Source organism: Plectropomus leopardus, chromosome 21 (assembly GCF_026936395.1).
Source record: "Plectropomus leopardus strain MGB_pleo_1.0 chromosome 21, ASM2693639v1, whole genome shotgun sequence".
In the NCBI taxonomy this organism is placed as follows: Eukaryota; Metazoa; Chordata; class Actinopteri; order Perciformes; family Serranidae; genus Plectropomus; species Plectropomus leopardus.
In genome coordinates, this window is record NC_142196.1 from 10,549,995 (window position 1) to 10,571,173 (window position 21,179).

General features: G+C 41.1%; 1 protein-coding gene across 1 annotated transcript in view; it reads right to left on the reverse strand.

Moving 5' to 3' along the window:
• ofcc1 (orofacial cleft 1 candidate 1) overlaps positions 1-21,179 on the reverse strand; it is a 137,250-nt gene that overhangs the window by 82,004 nt on the left and 34,067 nt on the right. The window contains exons 16-19 of the mRNA XM_088072344.1: positions 10,496-10,747; positions 7,339-7,591; positions 6,678-6,841; positions 1,751-1,910 (exon numbers count right to left, since the gene is read on the reverse strand). Of these exons, the coding sequence (XP_087928470.1) occupies positions 1,751-1,910; positions 6,678-6,841; positions 7,339-7,591; positions 10,496-10,747 (829 nt within the window). The remainder of the gene's footprint in view (positions 1-1,750; positions 1,911-6,677; positions 6,842-7,338; positions 7,592-10,495; positions 10,748-21,179) is intronic.

Consider the following 21,179-nt stretch of genomic DNA (forward strand, 5'->3'; position numbering starts at 1 on the left):
AATTTTTATGTGAAATTTCTGCCTTTGGTTGTGTTTAGATTGCCCCTACTTGATCATGACAGATTTCTTTATATGGTCATCTGCTCCATGCACACTACTGCAAGTGTTTACATTACATAGCCTACACTGCTACATTTAGCTACACACTAATGTCAGGGAAACATGTAATCTTGGTTGGCGATTATTTCTCCGATATCGGACCCTATTCCTGCATTAACATGTCCAGTTGTGTTTTGAAGCTTTTATGGGTCATTTTAACAGGAAAAAGTGCTGCTAAACACAGTTATTCCCTGTGAGTACACTGCTGGTTGCTGATGTTCTTAATTTCTTGCCAATTGCACGTCATATTCCTGTTGGAACATGTCTTATTGGGGATTTTTAACGGTAGAGAGTGCCGCAATTCCTTGTTGCAGTCACTCTGCAGGTGCAGTGACATTGCACCAATGCTAAGATGAGGAAAATCTGGAAACCTGAGCAACTAGAGCAGACTGGGCTTTTTCATGAGTGGGGCTTGAAGAGACAAGCACTAAAACAAAGTGTTTTGGACAGATGGTAAATACAGGTGTTCCAGCACAAACAGTTTGAGGAAAATAACGTGTTTTTTTGACACAAAAGCATGTAATCATGTCCTAGTAGAATCCCAAAACACAAGTAAAAACCTGACAATCAGCATAATAGGTGCCCTTTAACTACTTTGACCGTCACACAACATGTTTCGGATTAGTCAAGTATCTTTTTACGGTCCTGTAAGACAAAACAGTACATACACTCTTAACAGCCAGTTCATCTTTCACATGAAACTGAGGACTGACTGTAGTTTCTGGTTCCATTTAAGCCCTTTACAGTCGTATGAACTTGTAAAAGCAAAGAGCAAGGGAGTTAATGAACACGGAGAACACCGAGCGATGTGTGCCACTAACAAATCCTGTGGAATAAATTAAAGGGAGCTGCAGTTTGATCGCTGAGTTCCATTTCCCTTATCTCAACAAGTCACATTTTCAATCACTATGCAAAGATTTTACATCGGGTTCAGGCTCGGTGCTAATACACTGCCCTTCCTCGTGTCATCACCATTGACCTACGCTGGGCTGTCAAACATGCGACAGCTTCTCCCAAGCAATAGTAATTTCATGGGGACATGCATTTATGCTGGAATCCTACATTCCTCCGTGACACCATGCTGTCCACATTAAGAGAATGCCCAGCATATGCACATGTATGTGCCCCAGTGTGTGTGTTGATTGAGCAGTCTTTCTTTAATGAAATATCTTTGGAAATTGGTTTCCACAGACTAATCAGGCAGCCCGCTAGCCGAGTTTCTGTTTTGGTAATTATCTTGTACTAATTAGAATGAAGCTAAAGACCTCTGAGATGAATTCTCAGCTTTCTGAAATGTAACTAAAGAAAATGTAATGATATAAAATGAGCCTATTCTATACATCCTCTCAGATGCAACATCTTCGTTAAAGTGACCAAACTGGAAGTGTTATTGATGAAGGCTGTGATAACATCATGGCTGCTGTTAAATGTTCATTTCAGTATTACCTTCATCCAGTCTTTCCTTCAGAAACCTCCCATGGTTACAGACAGCCAACTGTAATTCCTCCCCCTATACAAAGACCAATCTAACAGAGCACTATCAGTGACCTTTTGGCTCATTCTCTCGTTAAGTAAACATCCATTAGCCCAATTAATCACCAAGGGTTTGAGGGGAAGAGCATCGTCTGGCCAGACAGGACAGGCTGCTTACCTTGCGCCTCTCCCCATTGAAGCCTCTCCACTGCTCTGCCTTCTTTACAATGTAGCTCAGCTCCTGATTGGACAGCTCCAGGTCCTGAGGAAGGAAGTACGTCCCCTCTCTGGCTGTGAGACGCTGAAAGACATCCAGCATGCGACCGTCGTTGTGGAATCTGAAAAGTGGAATGTAAGAGAAGAAGTGAGGAGGGTGTAGCAGGAGGGACGCCATACTGAACTGCTGTCTTTCTCCTGTAAAGGTCACATGGGGTCAAATGTTAAAGCAAGGAAAATGTGCATCTTTACCTTGTGTCCTGGTGGAAATTGTGGATGTCTAGCTCTGTGGCTTACTCTATGCCAAAAAGCTTTTTTTTTTATATTGGCTGGCTTACAGGTCAAATCACAATGATCCCAACTTGCTGGAAGAACATATGAATCTTCTATTGATTACACAAAGCATATTTGCAGTGTGACGCGCTATAAAAGTCTAATACATCAGTACAAACACAATGAAAGAGCAAAAGGAATCAAACAAATTGGCCTGTGAGTGGGAAGCACTTTGTTAACACAAGCTGTAGCAATGTCTGCGTTTGGCTGCGTGTCTGCGTGGTTGTTGTACATCTGTTATTGTGTGGGAGTCAGATCCTGGGATACTCTTCAGTGTTAATGCCGAGCTTCAAACATGGCAGATGCAATGGACGTGCTGGTTGCAGCTGTGTCTGGAGAGACCAGCCTGAGTCACAAGAAAACGTTCGGCGCAGCAGAAGGCATATTGATTCATACCTCCAGATGAGCATACAGCACCAAAGTGTTGTTTTTCTTTTGCCACACAAGGGTGCATGCAGCCAACCCCTAAAAAGAATCACCATGTCTGTAAACAAATGCCTTGGCTGACCATCAAAACCAGCAGACCTTGTGCCCTTCCATAGAGATTCTAGCCTGTCAGAGGGTAATCAACTCTCAAATAAAACCAACATCAAGGAGACGGGGATTTATACAAGACGCTGGTACAGAGCTTTGAACTCAGCATCATTCCCCATCACTCTTGGGAGAGGGATGTTTGTAGAATCTTGACCTCAGACACAGGAATAGCATGTATTCATTTTCATCCTACACTTGATTTGTGCTTCTCATTCATTTATGCAGCGTCTCTCTTGGAGGAATTCACCATCTTTGCATCTCTATGCTTCAAGACAGGCTCATTTCCTTGCAGTTGGAAGTGCCCCGAATGTAGGAATGTGTTACTTATATCTGGGGTTTGACCTGGATGATAATGCTCTCATCAGCTCCTCTTTAGTGTAGAGGTCACCTTAAGGACACGTGTTAACTTATAGAATACATTTTGATGGAATATTTATGACGACATGACCATGGTGGATAAAAAGTGAAGGATATTTTTGTCTGGGAAACCTGCATATATTACATGCACTGAAACTGAAAGAATTATGCAGTGATTTCTATCTTTGACTTTGCTATATATATCTAATTTATTGCCAAACAACAGGAAAGTGTCCTACCCCCCAATCCCATGCAAATACATATTGATTTTAGAGGATATAAGAGCTAATCAGGGCATGTTTCCTTTAAGAGAAGGTGATTAATGAGTGATTTTGATATGGGGTTTCACTGCCCAGCCAGCTCTCATTCTGAATGCATCAAATACCACTGCTTGGTCATTGATTTCAGCGACAGACTACGATTGCAAAAACCACCTTTTGTAGTGGTATGATACGCCACAGGTCAGACATAGGGCACCTGTTGATGCAGTATGATAAAATGTAAATTTCCTGCAAAAACTAAGTGTACTTTGAAAAGATATAAGGCATTTAACAAGCATAAATTGATAAGCCATTCCAGAAACTAGCGTGTCGTGTGGACTTGACCGGCACTGACCAAACGGCATCATTTGACAAGTTGGAATGAGAGTTTGTTGCACTGCCCTCCTACTCCTGTGTCCCTATTTAAAATGCATGGTGTATGTAGATATATATACACACATGCAAACAAAGAAATTATGTAAAGGAATTTAAATTAGTTTTCTTTTCTTTATAAGCTCTGAACCTTGTCATCTTTTGGATGTAACTGCACCACTATCAATGTAACATCAATGTTTCTGGTGTTTATGAAGTTTCAAAGAGGATAGAGATGTGAAACACATCACTGATGTGTATATTTGCAGCCAGTGAAAAAAGGCTGCCTAAAATGTAATTAAAAAAGGATAACAGTCCATTCTATCTATACATATAGCCCGAGGCATTTTTTTTAGAAATAGGTCACGCTCTGTGTCAGAGCCCCTTCCTTGCAGCCAATAGGAAACTGTAACCCATAAAATTATCAGCCTTGCTTCAGCCTTGTGGCCTACATTCAATACAAACCCGTGTGGCGGCTGAGTGGCAGAAGTCATTATTCCCGGCTGCTGTTTTAATATTGTCCATTTAGCTGGAGCCCGATAAGCGTCCCGCTTACTGAAATTAGATGGCACCCTCTCCTCGGCCGCCAATCTCAAACTGATTAATTCAATAAGGGTTTTCTTACATTTTGAGCTCTTAATGGAATTTGCGCTTATATGAGGGTGGGTGAACACACCTTGGATGAATACTGAGTTACATTATTCAGTAATTTATCACCCGGCCTCCTACTTTTTTACTTCCACGCTGCAAAGAAATGATGTCCTTCTATTATTTAAAAAGTGCAATAGTCATCTTTTAAGCTGGAAATTTGGAATCAGTGGTTCTGCAGTGCATGTTTAAGTCCACCCTCCCATTGCAATGCAGTGCCAATCTCCTGTCATTTTATCAAACAGAAAAAAAAGGCAGTGTGACTCAACATTAGGGACCAGAGTTCTCAGGAAGCTTCTACCAGCTCTACAGAGGACATTAAGACTTAATAGAAAATTTTGTTAAAACAGTCTGAGGTGCTAAAATATAATACAAACCTAGTAAGTAAATGCTCCAGCATGAATGACCTCAATCTGCAAGACGTGAGTGGAACACACAGGAGTTTGTGTTCACCACCATATATATGCAGTTCGTTTCAATATGTATGCAACCTGCAGTGATACCAACCATACAAAACATTCAGCCTAATCGGATAATGTAAGAGGGTTATATGTTCACGCTATATCAAAACACATCTAACTTTTGAATTAGAAACGCTTTCAATTTTTCAACCAATTGCAGAGTATGGTATGTTCAAAAAAGGCAACTGTGTTGTGCATGAGTGTGTATTTCTGCTTTTGAGTCTGATAACTCTATGTGTGTGCGTGTGTGTAGATGTGTGAGGTTGATGCATAGCTGCATAAGTAATTCCATGCGACTATAAAATCAAAATGGATTAGATCAACATTTGTTTTCATTTTCTGATGTTTTTTTTTGTGCTTCTCTGTGGACAGAGGAGGGAAAGAAATGGTGGATGGGGTGGAACATGGCACGAGGCTGCGGGGGTGGAAGGTTTGGAGTTATTTCTGAACGGGTGCTCAAAAATAGTAGGCTGGTGAGGGCCGTAGTGTTTTAGAAAGCGCCTTCCTCTTCATTGGCAGACTGTCCCTACAGGCTGCATCAATTCAAAAATACCCAAATGATAATTCCCAGCTAGAGCTGTGTGTGTGATGCTTTTCAGCCATCAGGGAGGTCAGACACAGGGCTCACTGAGATCCACTGGAGATCCACTGGTTCCAGAACTGATTTTATTTATGGGCACATACTCTCAACTGTGTTTTGCCTTAGTGATACACCATGGTACTTAGGTTGGTTTCTGTCATAGTTTGGGTGACAGATCAAAATTGGGTGCACTTCATTTTCACCAGAAGACTGACACATAGAAAGTAACGTTGGCCTTGTTCAGACTGCCAGCCCACATCACACATCCAGACTGTATCCAGAGTGCATCCTGATTGATTTAGAATGTCTGAACAGCAAAAAAATCACATGATTTTTGCAAATCAGATTCAGATCACATATGGAGATGGTTGAATTGTGATTCCAATTGAATTTTGACAAATGCATCACAGTCCAGACATTCTAGATGCTCAAATTGGATTTCAAAGTGTCCTAAGTGTCTTTTGTGTCACTCAACACAAAAGAGTGACAGAAGTGCTGAGCAGAATCCAGGCTGCTACTTGCAAAGCAATATGGAGGAGTTTGTCTGGTGCAACGGAGGAGTTCTACACAGTAACTTGACAGTGTGATTATTTTGAGGGAAAATGATGGACATCTTTTTCTCATACTTCCACGTTGGAAAGCCATGGGGGAAATCTGCGTTGGAAAGCTGTGTCCTCAGCATATCTATGTAATTACTGATACCTACATCTTACAACAGCAAGCCATTCAGATAGGTTGATGATGTACGGACACACAAATCCGATCTGACTACTAACAAGTACTAGTGCAAACAGTCTGTTTTAAGGATCTGAATGAAGAAATTAATCTGTTTTACCTGTAGTCTGAACGCAGCCTTTTCTTGTCACATATGGTGACACAACAACAGACATAACTCATTTAGGGTCTCAAACAATGCTCTTCTACATGTTTGAGCTAACAGCAGGATTTAGGGCGCAAACAAAGTATGACCAAATATTTACCAAACTATTTCAAACAGTATATTTGTCAAGCAACGATTGTTTAAAAAATTTTGAAAACATAAATCCTTAATCTCTAGGATTAAAAAACAAAAACTTTCATACTATTCTTGTGTTGGCTATGGATCATGTGTTAAATTGCTTGTATTTACATATCTAAATGAACATATTTTTAATGTATTCTTGATTCAGTGAAAATTTCTTCCACACAGAAATGTTGCTGAGATTTTAGGTTGCACCTGACTCATGCAAGTTGCTCCTTCATAATCAAGGTCTTTGGTCAGCAAACAAACATGAAATATATTCTCAAAATATATAAAACAAATATTAGAATTGGATGAGGTCATCGTCTGCCTATGTGTCTCACCTGAGCATGTTAATGGTGAGGATGGTGATGGAGAGCAGGAAGAGGACAGCGTAAAGGAAGAGGGTGATGATCACTCCTGCTGCACCTGATTGGTCAGCGCGATAGAAGTGCCAGTAAAGCTTGGCTGCGTCACCCACCGGTGTATCTGGACTGTAGGCAAGACGCTGAGGAGACAGAGATTGAAAGTTAAGAAAAAAAGAAACAGACAGATCTATAACTGTTATGAGGCTGGACATTTGCAATATGGGGAAGCTCTTGCCCATGGACAGAGACTGAGCAAAGGGAGATCACATGATGGCTCAAGGACCAACTTTCAGAAACTGGTCAGCTAGTGTTCCTTTCACTGTATATCTTATAATGCTGACATTTTTAAATCACAACTATAAGTTTTGAAATGTTTTTTTAGTAATACTTAAAAAATTGTCAGACACCATTACAATGCCATTAAACAAGGATTTCATTCAGACATCACCTCGCCAGTCCAAATTACTCAATGACAAAATCCAACCCGCTGCCAAAATAGACACCCATCTAACCTTGCACATTTTCTTTCTCACCCTCTCCCCTCCCCCTTTTTTTGTAATCTAAAGTCACTTTGCCAAGATAAAGTGAACTCCTATTTAAAGTGCACAAGTGTCCAAGTTATTTTTAAGTGACTTACCCCGAGGACGGCGTCCACTGCAAAGACTGCCAGGGGGTCGAGGACTGTCCACACTCCCTGAGCCATGATAAACTTTGACGTGAAGGAAGGGAGTGAGCCAAATATCTGTTGACAGCCCCATCTGATCAGAACCAGCAGGAACGTTACTGCGTTCAAGGTCAGGGGACCCACCACCACCATCGCCAGCTCCTCGCGGGTGTGGAGCAGGGAACTCTGGTATACGAGGTCCACCGTGTGTGCGTGGAACTGGAATCTGGTGGCAGAGGAAACAGGAGGCGGGTGATGTGCTGTGATGTGGGCAGAGTGTGAAGTGTGTGCACGTGTCAATATGTGTGTAGCGTGTTTGTGTTTGTGATGCTTTGCAGCTCAAGGGCAAGTGGTTCCAGCAATTCACACACTATGTTATATTGTTTGTGGTTGATTCTGTCATATTTAATTAGTTTGATGACAATTAACATTGCAATTGGCTGTTTTACTGGTAAGTGCTGCCTCTGTGGTAACATGTGATATGTAAAAAGAACATTTATCCACACTTTTGCTAAAATAATCTGAATGTATATCAAATTAAACAAAGAAAAATACATAAAAAACTAAAAGACTCTACAAGTAACACCTGTGCTGTTAAGAGAAAGAGCTTTTGTCAGCCTCTTATTCTAGGTTAGACTCCCCATTTACCGCAAGCCTCATGAGTTTCTTAATCTTCCCATCAGTCAGGAGGAGGTAGAGCCAGTGGTGGGAGAGTAGAAGTCCAGTTTTTGCTCATTAATTTCCATCTGATTTGCTCCAAGAGTCAAGCGTCTCTCAGATCCTGTCCATTAATCTGACAGTGGAGGTCCGTTGGCGTTATATCTGAAGCAAATCTCCGAACACACAGATTCAATCCTCCAAAAGTCCTTTTGAAGCACAGAGATTAGCTCACCAAATGACCAGTAAAGATAGAAGAGTTTAATGTTATTTTTAACACTCTACCTTGCCAGATAAATTGCACTGCTAAATCTCATTCCAACAATGACAGGGGAATATTTCATTTATAGTGAATTTTGATATAATACAATGAAACTTTCCACTTCAATAAACTGTAACAGCATTTTGACATTGGCAGCATCATTTCATATGAAATATTGACGGTCATGATTCCTTATCAAATCAAATTTGATGTCAACTCAAATGTGGCATTTGAAATTTCAAAACTGCATTTGGCAATTATGTAATGGCTTGTGCATGTGGGGTGCTTCTTCTAGGAAACATAGATCTTGATCAGTGGTGGAAAGTACACAAGGACAACAATGTACTTGTTGTTGTTTACTTTGTCTTTCTACTTCACACTTCTACTCCACCATGCTGCTAGCTACTTGCACTTTTCCCTGCACACTATTTAACTGACATCTACAATTTTAAAAGCCTTTAAAGAGCATATAATGCATGTAATAAAGCAAACTTCCCACCAAACAGGACAAAGAAAACTGGCCCGATCTGACCCAGGCACAAAGACACTACTTACACACTGATGCACTAGCAGTAACAGTCCACTGTGTAGGATTAAGCGGCATCTAGCAGTCTGGTTGCAGAACTGAAACTTCTACTCTATGCCAAGCATGTAGGACAACTACAACTCCATGCAAACGTGCAAATGGCCCTATGCCAGCCAAGCCAGTGTTTAGGTGTGTCCATTTCAGGCTACTGTAGAAAAAAGATAGTGGACTCTGTGGAAGAAGACCTGCTACATATGTACATCTAAAGAGGTCATGCTAAGGTAACAAAAATACCACGATTTTTATTTCCAGGTGATTCTAAACAAATGAAAACATTAAGCCCTTTCTGTCAAAAGATGCAATGAATCTTATACATTGGACCTTGAAGTAAAATTTTGAAAATCTCAAAATAATTTCAAACTGTTATATATATATGTATGTATATAAAAAAAAAATCTGCAAAACGAACCTACAAAAAAAAATTAATTGATAAAAAAAAAATAAAACAAGAAAGGAAGAAAGGAGCGCTCATAGGTAACTGAAGCAGCATTGGGGCCAGAGATTCTGTTGCTCCTGGGCACACTTTGCTGTCCGCTGATGTCCGAGGGAGGATTATGGGGAAGGAGGAGGCAAAGGGAGACAGAGAGACAAAGTAAGAGAGGATGGAAAAAAACAGAGTGAGAAAAAACGGAAAAGGGAGGGAGGCCTGTCATCACACCAGCCACTGTGACTGTCACTTGGCCTCTCTCTCTCTCTCTCACTGGGCACCGCCAGCTCTGGACATTGCATGGAGAGAGAAATGCTCGGAGGGAGAGCAGCAGATTTGGACATGTGGAAGTTGTCATCCGACGTTGACCCCCTCTGTTTTCGCATTTTTGTTTTTTCTCCTCCTATCCACCCCCTCAGTCCATCTTTTTTTTCTTTATCCGCCACTTTTTTCTCCCCCAGCCTTAACGCATGATGTTTGCACCCCCATGTTATTGTAATAAAAACCTGCTTGTGTGCATGTTTGCAGCCAGCTTGTTTTATTGTGATGAATTAAATCAGCACCATATGCCATTGAGATGTGATTTAACAGTTCCGTGGTATCTTATTGCTGTTTATTATCAATGCTGTGTACCAAATAATAACAATAAATTCCTTCCAAATAATGTAGCCTTTTGGGACTTAAATCCGCGTGGTGAAATCAACAAACTCCCCCAGCAATGGTTTGTTAATATTGAGAGAGTCTTGTTAAAATGTTAATAGGGGGATTCTAAACAGATGATTTGGGCGTATCCAGTGTGTGTGCATGGTTGCCAAACCACACTCTCAGACACACTGCACATCCTTGTTTTCTCCTGCTCCTTAACCCCTCCACATCCCATTTCACAACCGTACTTTGCATGTGTGCTGCCGAGCTTGCATGCATGTGTTGTTTGTGAGTGCATGTGTGTGGATCTACAATTTGCCTATGTGCATCAGTAATCCATGTATGTATCTTCCTTCTATGTGAAAGGATTTATGTCAGCAGCAGCAAAACGTGCGTTCATAAAGTGTCTATGTACTTCTGCTTTGTGTGTGTGCGTGTGTGTGTGTGTGTGTGTGTGTGTGTGTGTGTGTGTGCGTGTGTATCCATACGCTCACCCCCCGCCCATATGAGTGTGTGTGTGCGTGCAGGGTGATATCAAAGGAAGCAAACTCACTTGTTGACAGGAACTGCTATGGCCTGGAGGTAGAGCCACTGGCTGCAGTAATGCAGGTAGAGCCTCACAAACCACATCAAAGCCAGCAGCAGCATAATGAGGCCGAGCTGCCGAACGGAGCCACGCCAGCTACTATGCGGCTGTTGTTGCCGCGGCAACGGCAGGCCCAGCTCGGACGGCAGCATGCGTAGTGCCAGGCAGGCTCGGTCGGACAGGCGTGAGGGGCAGGAACCAGATCCAGTTGGCGCTGATCTGTTTTGAGACAGAGGATAACCAGACACACCATGCGTTACTACACAAACTATACAATTACCATACAACCTTTTTTTCTTTTCTTGTCATTCTAACTATATTTTTTAATGAAGCTTTTTAAAGGGGACCTATTATGCTTTTCTTTTTATAATCTGTCATATAAGTATATATGTAATGTTACAATGTCATATTTTTATTTTGGCCAAAGTTTCAAATGAGTGTTGGCAGCCTATAATTCGACATGGTGCAACATGCTAATGTCAGGGAAACATGTAATTTTGGTTGTCAGTGTTGTTAATATCTCCCCGATCTTTGATTATATTCCTGCTAAAAATGTTCCCTTGTGAAGATTTTGGTTTTAAAGCTTTTATTGGTGATTTTGCACTGTATCAAGTGCTTTTATACTCTTGTTACAGTCATTGCTGTGCTACAGGTATACTGCTACATTTAGCAACATACTAACGTCAGGGAAACATATAATTATGGTTGGCGAAGTTTCTAATTTCTCCACAATACTGGATTTTATTCTTTTTGGAACATATTGATTCATTAAGATTTTTGTTTAGAGGCTTTAATAGCTGATTTCTAAAGGTAGAAAATGTGCTATACTCTGTTACAGTAATTCCCCCAGCTGCAATGAAGGTATAAAGAAGGGAAATCTCTAGTATAAACGACTGAAAAACGCTAACCAATCAAAGCAGACTGAGCTTTGACGGGAGGGGCACTTAAAGAGACAGGCATGAAAATGGAACGCTTCTCACAGAGAATGAATACAGGTGTTCCAGCAGGGTCAGTATGAGAAAAATCACATTTTCTGAACATTAAGCATGTGTTCTAGTAGAAACCCAAAATGCAAAATAAGCATAATGGATCCCCTTTAAAAAAAATAATGTACGTCACCATTAAACTTTTAAATGTCTTAGGATAAACACTGTTTTTGTGTGTCTATCCTTTCATTTTAATATTTTGTATTAAATTTTCAGCTGACTTGAATACAGGGTGCTTAAACAGTTCCTACACATGGGTGACAGTGTCAGTAACGATTATTCAAATAACAACATGCACCCTGTAGACCTCAAGAGCTACAAACATAAAGGTGAGTTACAACACTAGATGTTATGTTTATGTATGTTTAAATTCAAATTGCAAACACTTCTTTATCCATGTATTACATACAGTATTAAAGTGTATTTTCTTTTACGATCATCAGATGCATGCAATAAATAACAGGTAGGGAAATGTAGCATTCAAATTGAAACACATTCACACATGCACACACAAACAGATAGGAATCCCTTCCAGCGGTGCTCAGCTTCCCTCAGCACCTCTGCCTCCTCTGTGCCGCCCTTTGTCAGGCCTGCTCAACTATTCCCTTTCATATGGAGGGCACAGATGGAACAGTGGAGGCAAGAGGAGAGGAGAGGAAAATTCAAAACGTTACAATGGGCTCATAACAGCCACACATAAAGAACTTCATACATACCACATACAACACTGTACAGCGTGTGTCTGTGTGTATAGTTAATTAGTGTGTATAGTTACATTGTGCATACAAATCTATTTATTATACTTTGAACATATCAACACAAACAGACACTGATGACCCCAATCGTCTGGCTGGCAGTAATTAGACGAAGGCTAAAGTAGGTGCATACAGTGGAGCTATGGTTAGCATCACAGAGTGTGACTTAAGGCCTTTGCCTGTGGACATCCCTGTGTCTCACCACTGTGTCCCAGAGCACAGTTGGAATTCACTTTGTAGTGTGTATCTAGGGAAAATGGTACACTGCCTAAAGACGAAAAACAAGAAAAAAAAACCAGAATCAATTGTATTGCCCTCCTTCCCTCCTCCCCTCACCAAATAATTAGTCTAGACTTAAATCAAAATGCAGCATTGTGTTTTCTCCTGCTTGTATTGCTGCTGAAATGTGAACCGTCACACGTAGCCGCATTTAAAACAAAAAGGATCATCTTTCCTGTTCCTGTGAGGTGGGCACAGTCTCTGAAGTGTTAAATTATTTGAAGTTATCAAGTTCCTTAGTGGGTGCACACAAGAGCAGCGGTGTAGCGCACAGTACACGTGGGAGAACTCAGATTCATTCAGAAAAACGCACAGTCAACAGTTTGGGATGATAAATATTCATAGCTTGGCTGAAATAAACTTGAGCAAAGAGGATAAACATCTAGCATGAAAGTCAGCTGCCGGTCAGTTCTTTGGCTGAGATCTTAAACTACAGCATGTAGTCCTAGTGCTGCACTTCATTCTGTATATTTCCTGTGTGAGGTCGCTGAAATACTCTACATACAAGATAATGCATGCAATAGGGATGTCAGGAGAATTACATTGCTTCTATTGCTTTTTCATTAGATGTAAATTAAATCATCTGAAGGCATCGTTTACTGTTTTTTTTTTTTTGTACTCTAATATTAATGTTACATGAAAAAAGCAGTATGTGATAAAGTAACAAACTGACCGCTCATCAGAACAGGATGCAAAATCCTCCATATCGATGAATGACACTGGCAATAAGGATAATTCTTTGGAAAAAACGATTACAAGAAGCAACATATGACAGTTAAGTTTCACTGGAGATGTTGCCAAAATAAATATGTTTTGTTCCATGTCAGTGCAAGCAAAACTAAGTACTGCTGTGACAGTATGATGTTGAAATGTGTGCAATTCCTGTGTCAAGTGTCTGTTTTTACAAGACTAACGCAAACAGAAAGATGATAACATACGTGCAAATGTTTGTCTCTGCTCCTCTATCGTGATTTTGACAAAGGGCCTCCCGTTCTGTTCTGGGCTTTATCACAACTTGCTTCACCGTGTGCTATAAAACTGCTTTCTGCACGTCTGCAAAAGTGGAATTACGGAGTAGACAAAAAAGCTGTGTGTCACAGACACAAGGCAAGATGTTACCCTGTCAAGTGACATTAAACGAAAACAGCAAATACAACCTGACGCCCATCTTTCATATAATGAAGATATTGATGATGCATGAAAGAGGAGTATTTTTAGACGTCTTCGTGTGGCGGCCGCTTCCAAAGGAGACTGGTAACATGATGTGAAATCTGTTATCACCACTGAATTGATTTCATTATGGCACCTCCAATTACAAAAGTACAATGTAGAAAAAGAGGCAAAGGCAGGGGGTGGAGGTACAGGCTTTTTTTATCTTGCAGGAACGAAGGATGTTTCACAGCTTGTCCCCTGAACGACTGATAGCATGTGGCGTAGCGGGCCCTGAGATGAAACTAACCATTTCAACAAGCATGCATTGGCACATAATACAATATTTTAATTGTACATGATTCTGTGAAATCTGGGCCAGAAGCTGTTCCCTCATTATCTCAGTTTTGATATGTTTGTTCTCCATTCCCATGTCATCAAAGCACGTCGCAAAAAGACTCATCCTTCTCCTTAAACCTTGCCACAGAGTGCCAAAGCCTGTAAATCAGATTTAACTACCGTGTATCTGTCAACCATTGGAGCAAGAACCATCTCCTGGACTGGTTTTCCCAGACTGTGTCCCTTAATGTTGAATGGCATGACAACAAACGGGAGCTGTGCTCTTAAAAATAGCACAAAAAGAATAGCAAGTACAGGCAAGTATTAAACCTCTAAGATGGCATGGGTAATGAGAGATGGAGGGGCGGGGAGGAGGAGACGAGTACAGTGGGGTGTTACATTTTAAATAGCAGATTTATGATGGGAAGGCTCCAGGGCCGAGGAGAGTGAAGGTAACCCTCAGAATCCCTCTGCATCGCCCTGATGGCTTAAACCCTCCAGTCTAAGGCCACTTAAAGTATTGGACTTATCCCTTTATTTTGAGGATTAAGTTATTTTCTGTCACTTTCTTATTTGGGCCACCGGCATTGTTTATAAATGCACTAAAACCACACATCTTTTCCCACATAGTCGAGGAACGGTTTGCTGTTGGGGAAATAGAGAAAGCGAAGATACAGTGTGAAAATAGACTTAAAAGATTGACAGATAACGTGATTGTTTTCTTAGTGGCCCAGATGCACGAGTGTTGTGGTGATTATGGAAGTGTGATTATCTTAGGTGTCAAGAGATAGGACTGAAGATACCACATCTTTGTTTACATTTCATTTTTGAAGAATGCTGATAATGCATTTGCTCTGGATTTTGACAGTATCAGTCATCTGTCCTCAGTGGGTTACACAGCTAACTTCTTTCTGAGGTGTTATTAATGTTTTTGATGTTGGGGTGAGGGGGGATTGTGAAACTTCGTTTGGAACTTGTACACAATTGTACAAACAATTGACTCTAACAGAAGTCAGACAGCCTTTACTGTTTCTTTCAACACTTCTTATAGTTAAGTGACAGAGTAGGTTGTATGCCAACAGCTCACAAAATGAATACTAGTGACAGGCACATCCACTAAGTCACAGTGTTAAACATGTGGTAAACATTGTGAAATAGCTGCAGTTATGTACCAAAACTACTCAGTCGGGTTACATAACTTATGTAAAGAAGTTAAATACGTTATAGAGGTGACAGAAGTTAAGTGTGCTGCAATAAGTTAGGTATAAAGTTGGTAACTTTTATAAAAATGTATTTGCTGAAACTGTCATGACATCCACACAAATGTACAGGGACAGTCTGTGACAAAAAAATAGGCGCCTCCTCCCACTCCTTCTGCTTCTAATGGCATTGTTTTAGGATCTACCAACCTGTTTTCATTACAAAGTTGCAAATATTGCCGCTTTGACAGTGCTTTCAGCATACGATCCCAAAAGCCATCATCCGCGTCCCCATGATACGCCCCTGGATGGCATCAGCTGACGATAAGGCCAGATGGAACCTGTCACGTCTGTCTGATACACCGCGGGATGGCGTCAAGTTGAAATACTGTATTAACAATGCAATATAAGGAGAGAGAGGGCACCTATCGGGCTGGAAGGACGGGTGATGGGTGGGTCCAGCAAACCCCTTATGTTCATGGAGGAGTCCATTGTTCATTTCTTGTCTGAATGTGATGTTTCTTCTCTACATCTTTTTGCTGAATCCTAACCTGCCATGACAGTATGTGCATTTGTTGACGTCCCTACTTCAGCTGCTATGTGCTTTTCTTGCCAAAACATAACCACATGCTGCATAATCCCACTATGTGCTTGTGTAGCAGCATCCCGCAAAGAACAGAAAGGAAACCTAAAGCATAATATGCAGACATGGAAATCCACTGCAGAGCCGCAACATGTGACGACTTAGAATGAGAAGGTGTTAAATCTACCCCGGCTCATGGAAAACCACCAACCCTCAGAGCTGAGGAGTCTCTAATGCGGCTGTCAATCATGTCAATCACTGCAGGTAAACTGCAATCAAACTGTCAAATTATCTGCTGAATTATCAAATATGAAGTAAGATTCATTGCCTATATTTCACCTCTTTTTTCCATAAATATATTTTAGTGTACAGTTTCACTGTAAAATGAGAAAGTTGTGCAGCATTTAAGAGGAAATCTTTTTGACTTATTTAGTAAGACCACCGCCTTCTGTGGTTTTTGCCCCTCTTTATATGACGTCATCTGACTGTTGCTCCTGTCATTATTACCACAACTACTACAGGTTGTTGCCAAGCAAAAGTAAATATGGATTATCATAAGATGCAGGCACAGATGACCTATAGTAAAGTGTTCATGTGCTGTTTTGGAAGATGCTACTGCAGTCAACTTCATATATCTAACACTTTGTTACGGACTTCTCTGACTTTTTATTGCAGTTGATAATAAGTCATGGGAGTTCAAACCTGCTTTATCAGTGTTAGAATGCCACAGCTACTAGTCACACATAATATCACATGTGATATTTGCATCAATAACCAATAGCATCAATCTAAAGCCAGTAACAAGTTAGCCAGTGAAGCATTTTATTAACTGTGTTGCATAAACAAGCATTGGACATACACTATGTATGCCAATCCAAGTTTTCATCATGCACAGATGCTACCGTCATTCCCACAGCAGCGGCTGTAACTGCCTGTTTATTTCATTTACGCAGAAGCACATAAGTTTACGTAATGACTGGCATGTAAGCAGTGCTTTGCGCAGGTGGGGCAAATATAATACAGGAAGCTATGAAACCTCACAAAGTAGAAATCACAAAGAAACCTGCTCCCACAAGATGTATTAAATGATAATCATTGGTTACTAAGCTGGTATCATTTTCCAAAGCACCTTGAATGTGTGTGTGTGCATAAAAACAAGTTGAATAGAGCAGCACTATATGCCCGCAAGGCTTTCAGATAATTGAGTCATTTTTATATCATCTTGTGAGAAGTTTTATTTATATTGAAAAAAAAAAAATACAAAAAACTGTTTCAGAATTAACTTTGTGCTCCCTCTTTCTCTCTCTTTTAATTTTATTTGTTCCAAGAACAATTACCTTACCATTTGGGGGCTTTATAAGCACAGCATTTTTACAGAGACCCTGGCAAAGCGAGAATACACATAAATGAGTTTCATTGACAAAATGGGAGCACAGTGGCAGGTATTTGGGGTGTAGTTAAAAAAGAATTATGGAATAGTGACTCAGCTGTAGAAATGGAGTCCATCATCATGTAATTAAAATAGTACAGCGATGCAACACCAAATTATCAGAATTATTTGCAGCTGACAGGGAGTGGAGGAGAGCATAATCAGAAGCAGTGTGAAAAAAACCCTGAAATGTTCCACTTAATTAGGAAGCCATGTTTGACTAATAGTTGGCCGCTCATTTTTACAATGAGAGGGAGGTTCTCGCATGCAGGCGAGTATATGAGGGCAACAGAAAAGGCCACAAGCACTCTGTGCTATTGATCAGCTAGCTGTGGATAAGATGCAACACTGGCACAGAATTTCAAGCTGATAAAGATTTTGCATCAACAGGAAGTAGAATTAGTCTGACACGTAACCCCCTCAATTTTTTTTTTGTTTGTTTGTTCTTCTTGTTTTTTGTATGGATTAAACAAAGGAGATATATTGTGTATATTGTGAAAGGAGTCAGGTTGGGGTGGTGAATGGGTCACAAAATACAGGACTTTCCCTGCAGAAGGCCCATGCTGGAGGCCCATGTTCAGAACTGTGTGAAACCAAGCTAACTGAGTTATTTTAAGGTATGTTGTCTCCATGTTTCTTTTCCTAAACCTAACCTACGTAACTTTATGCTAGCTACGTCATCTCATATGTGGGAGACCAATTCTTTAGATATCATACACATGAAGATAAGCTTACCACTAAACCTCTAAAGCTACAAGCTAATGGACTGTTCAACAGTAATTCGATGAGTGTTAATCCGACTTTGTGACTCCAAAGGCACCAGCCAAACAAATCCCTCCTGCAAAAAAAGAATGTTTTGGCCTCTCCACACACCTTGGAATAGTTTAGATGTATACATGAGGTAGCCGTTTCACTGCAATGCAACATGTGGCGTTTTTATAGAGAGCCTGACTTAGCACGAGAGGAGATTAAAACATGGAAATGGCAGGTCCCTTGGCGCGCCATAAACTAGGGTGGAAACATTTCAAATGCAGATGCACCTGGGATCAACAAACACACACATAGGGGCTTCCCAAGCACTCGTTACTCACACAGTTAATACAGCTACCACCACAGTCCTCAACAATGAGGAACAGGTTGTTGTTCACGCTATTAACTTTTTGGGGGCAGTGAGAAAATATTCAAAACATGGCACTAGTAGATGTGTAATACATAGAATGATTAATGCAGGACAAATAATAAGATCTATCCATTCATCAATTTGGGTGAGGCGTACAGGGAAGAGTGCTGCGGAGGCTGAGTATGGGCCTCCGGAGAGTTGCATCAGTATTTAAATGGATTTCACTTCTCTGACCTTGCCTCATAACTGCAGGACATTGCCACCAGAGAGATAGAGACAGAGAGCGAGAATGAGGAGAGGAGGATGGCGAGAGAACGATGGAGGAAATTAGAGGAAGCGAGATGAAGACAGAATCATCTGGAGAGTGTGAGAGGAAAAAAGGAAATAATTATAAGCCAAAGAGACTGACTAGTATGTTATATGTGTTTGAAGAGAAAATTAACTGGGTGATGGACAAAGAAGAAAAGTTTTTTTTCACAGACATGACTTGTATTGCCACCCAGCGCTGGGTGGCAATACAAGTCACGTCTGTGAAAAACACAGACTAGATGTCAGTAGATTTGAATCAGTCTCTCTCTTCATATTCTATCAGTTTTGTCAATGCAGGATGAAATGGGCCAAGTCTTAAAACTGCTGTTTCCACATGACTGATTAGGCTGGGAAAATACCAGAAATGGGCTAAATGTCACTCTTATCTAATATACAGTTTGGTGCCTCCAAACAAAGAGTCAGACAAATGCACACTGTTAACTGTGGTGTCAGTGCAATTACCAATCAAGCATGCTCTGGTTCTAAACTGGCAATGGCTTAAATAGTTGCTGGTGACATCACGCTCATATATACACACAAATGTTAAAACCAGATTCTGACTGCATCGACCTCTACGACTTGTCAGTTATATTATCAAAGCTGCCAGTCAGTGATGTTTTCCTAAAAGTTCATATTTATTTGCACAGAGCACAGTGCATTAGTGCATGGCTGTGCTACAGTGCATTAGCTTACATGTATCTGCATGTACAAATCCACTTTTAAATTCTCGGGGAGTTGTTTGTTGACTTTTGCCATCTTTTTTAGATATTTATGTCAGACTGGGGAACGAGTGGTTACACATGAAAAAAGAAGAGCGTGAGGGAAGTGTCACCTCTGGCCTAGCTCTCTTTCTCTCTCCCACACACACACACACACACACACAGATACACACACAATCATGTACAAATCACACACAATCACTCATATGCTCTCACATATAGTTCCCGTCATTTTTTTCTCTATCTGAACCCCCCCTCCCGTTCTCTCTCTGACGTGTCAGTGGGAAACACATTCATTTGACCCAGACCACCAATGGGACCGCATTCAGCTCTGACTGACAGCCACATCACTGCAGATTAACCAATCATATTGCAACATGAGCCTGTCAGGGAGCTGACAGCTCTGATTTCCATAAAGGAAGCAGCGCACTGATTGTGTATGTGTGTGTCTGTGGGATCCGAAAGTGACCCAGGGCGCGTCTGGCCGCAGAAAACCCTAACATGTGCACTCTGGTCCGCGGTTGCCAGGGGCCCTCTTTTTCACACATGCACGCTCGCACTTGCGCATGCACACACGTAGACACATTCCTGCCCCCTCAGCACAGGAAAGCACCAGAGACCCAGGGGTGAACAGTACTGCCATCTCCACCCACCTCTCCAACCAGCATTACATCAGAATTGATTGACCCTTGCACTGAGTTGTGATTCGGAGCTGCAGTATGCAGGCGATTGACAGCCTGGAACTAGCTGTTATTTCAGGTGTTTTTTCTCTCTTTCTCTGTCTATTTCTGCAGGCCGATCTCTTTTTCCCTCTAAATGGCTCTTCTTTAGAAAGGGAATGACACTGCAGGGTGCATGTTATAAATGTTTTCTGCACATGATCCTGTGTAGACGAGCAGCCGTGAACAACATAATTGTACACTTTACTGCTAACCTTCCACTTGCATGCCGACTCAAACAGATGGAGGGCACACAGAGAGCTAGAGAGACAGAGACGCGCAGTGAGTGAGTGCTCTGATAGGCTCGGTTGGGGGAAACGGGCGGAGAGGATTGTTGGTCCCCAACGAGGCGAGCTAACTGGGGGAAATTAGGTCAGTGTGTTCCCTCTGACTCCACAACAAGAACAGGCTGTGCATGTGTGCGTGCGTGTGTGTGTTTTGCCGGTGCACCTAAAACGCCATACTGTTTCGCTATAACAACATACTGTGCAGGTCTGCGCGTGTCTGCGTGTGTGTTTGTGTACGCTGCCTGCCACACGCTGGCATTGGGAGTAAATGTGCTACCAAAGGTCGGGCTGGATTTTAATACAGGTGATAATTATTTCCAACACAATTGCTTCTACAGCGTTAACACAGATTTAACCATTGTGTTTGATAACTAGCTCTAAAACTTTATTTATTTTGACTCTCATCTAATTGAAACAGAAAGCTAGGATGTAACTAATCATGACATCATTATCAGTAACAAAATAGTTCTGAATATGAAAAAAGTGGATAAAGGTTAAGTGACATTTATCCCCAAATGGCCACACAGTCTTTTGGAATAAAAGCTTTGGGGACAGATGGAGTCAGTTCTGCAGTCATTTGGCCTCCGGAGGATGTGGATGCTCTTTTCTTTAATACCTCCCACCCAGCTTTGTCTTTACTCTGTCTGTCTCCCTCTCTCTCATTTCATGTCTCCTGATCAGGACAAGTCACACATACTATAATTGATATGAGATTTAGGGGGTATATTTCAATGTAATTAGAATCTTGATAATTGGACTAATTAGATCTAATTGCTAT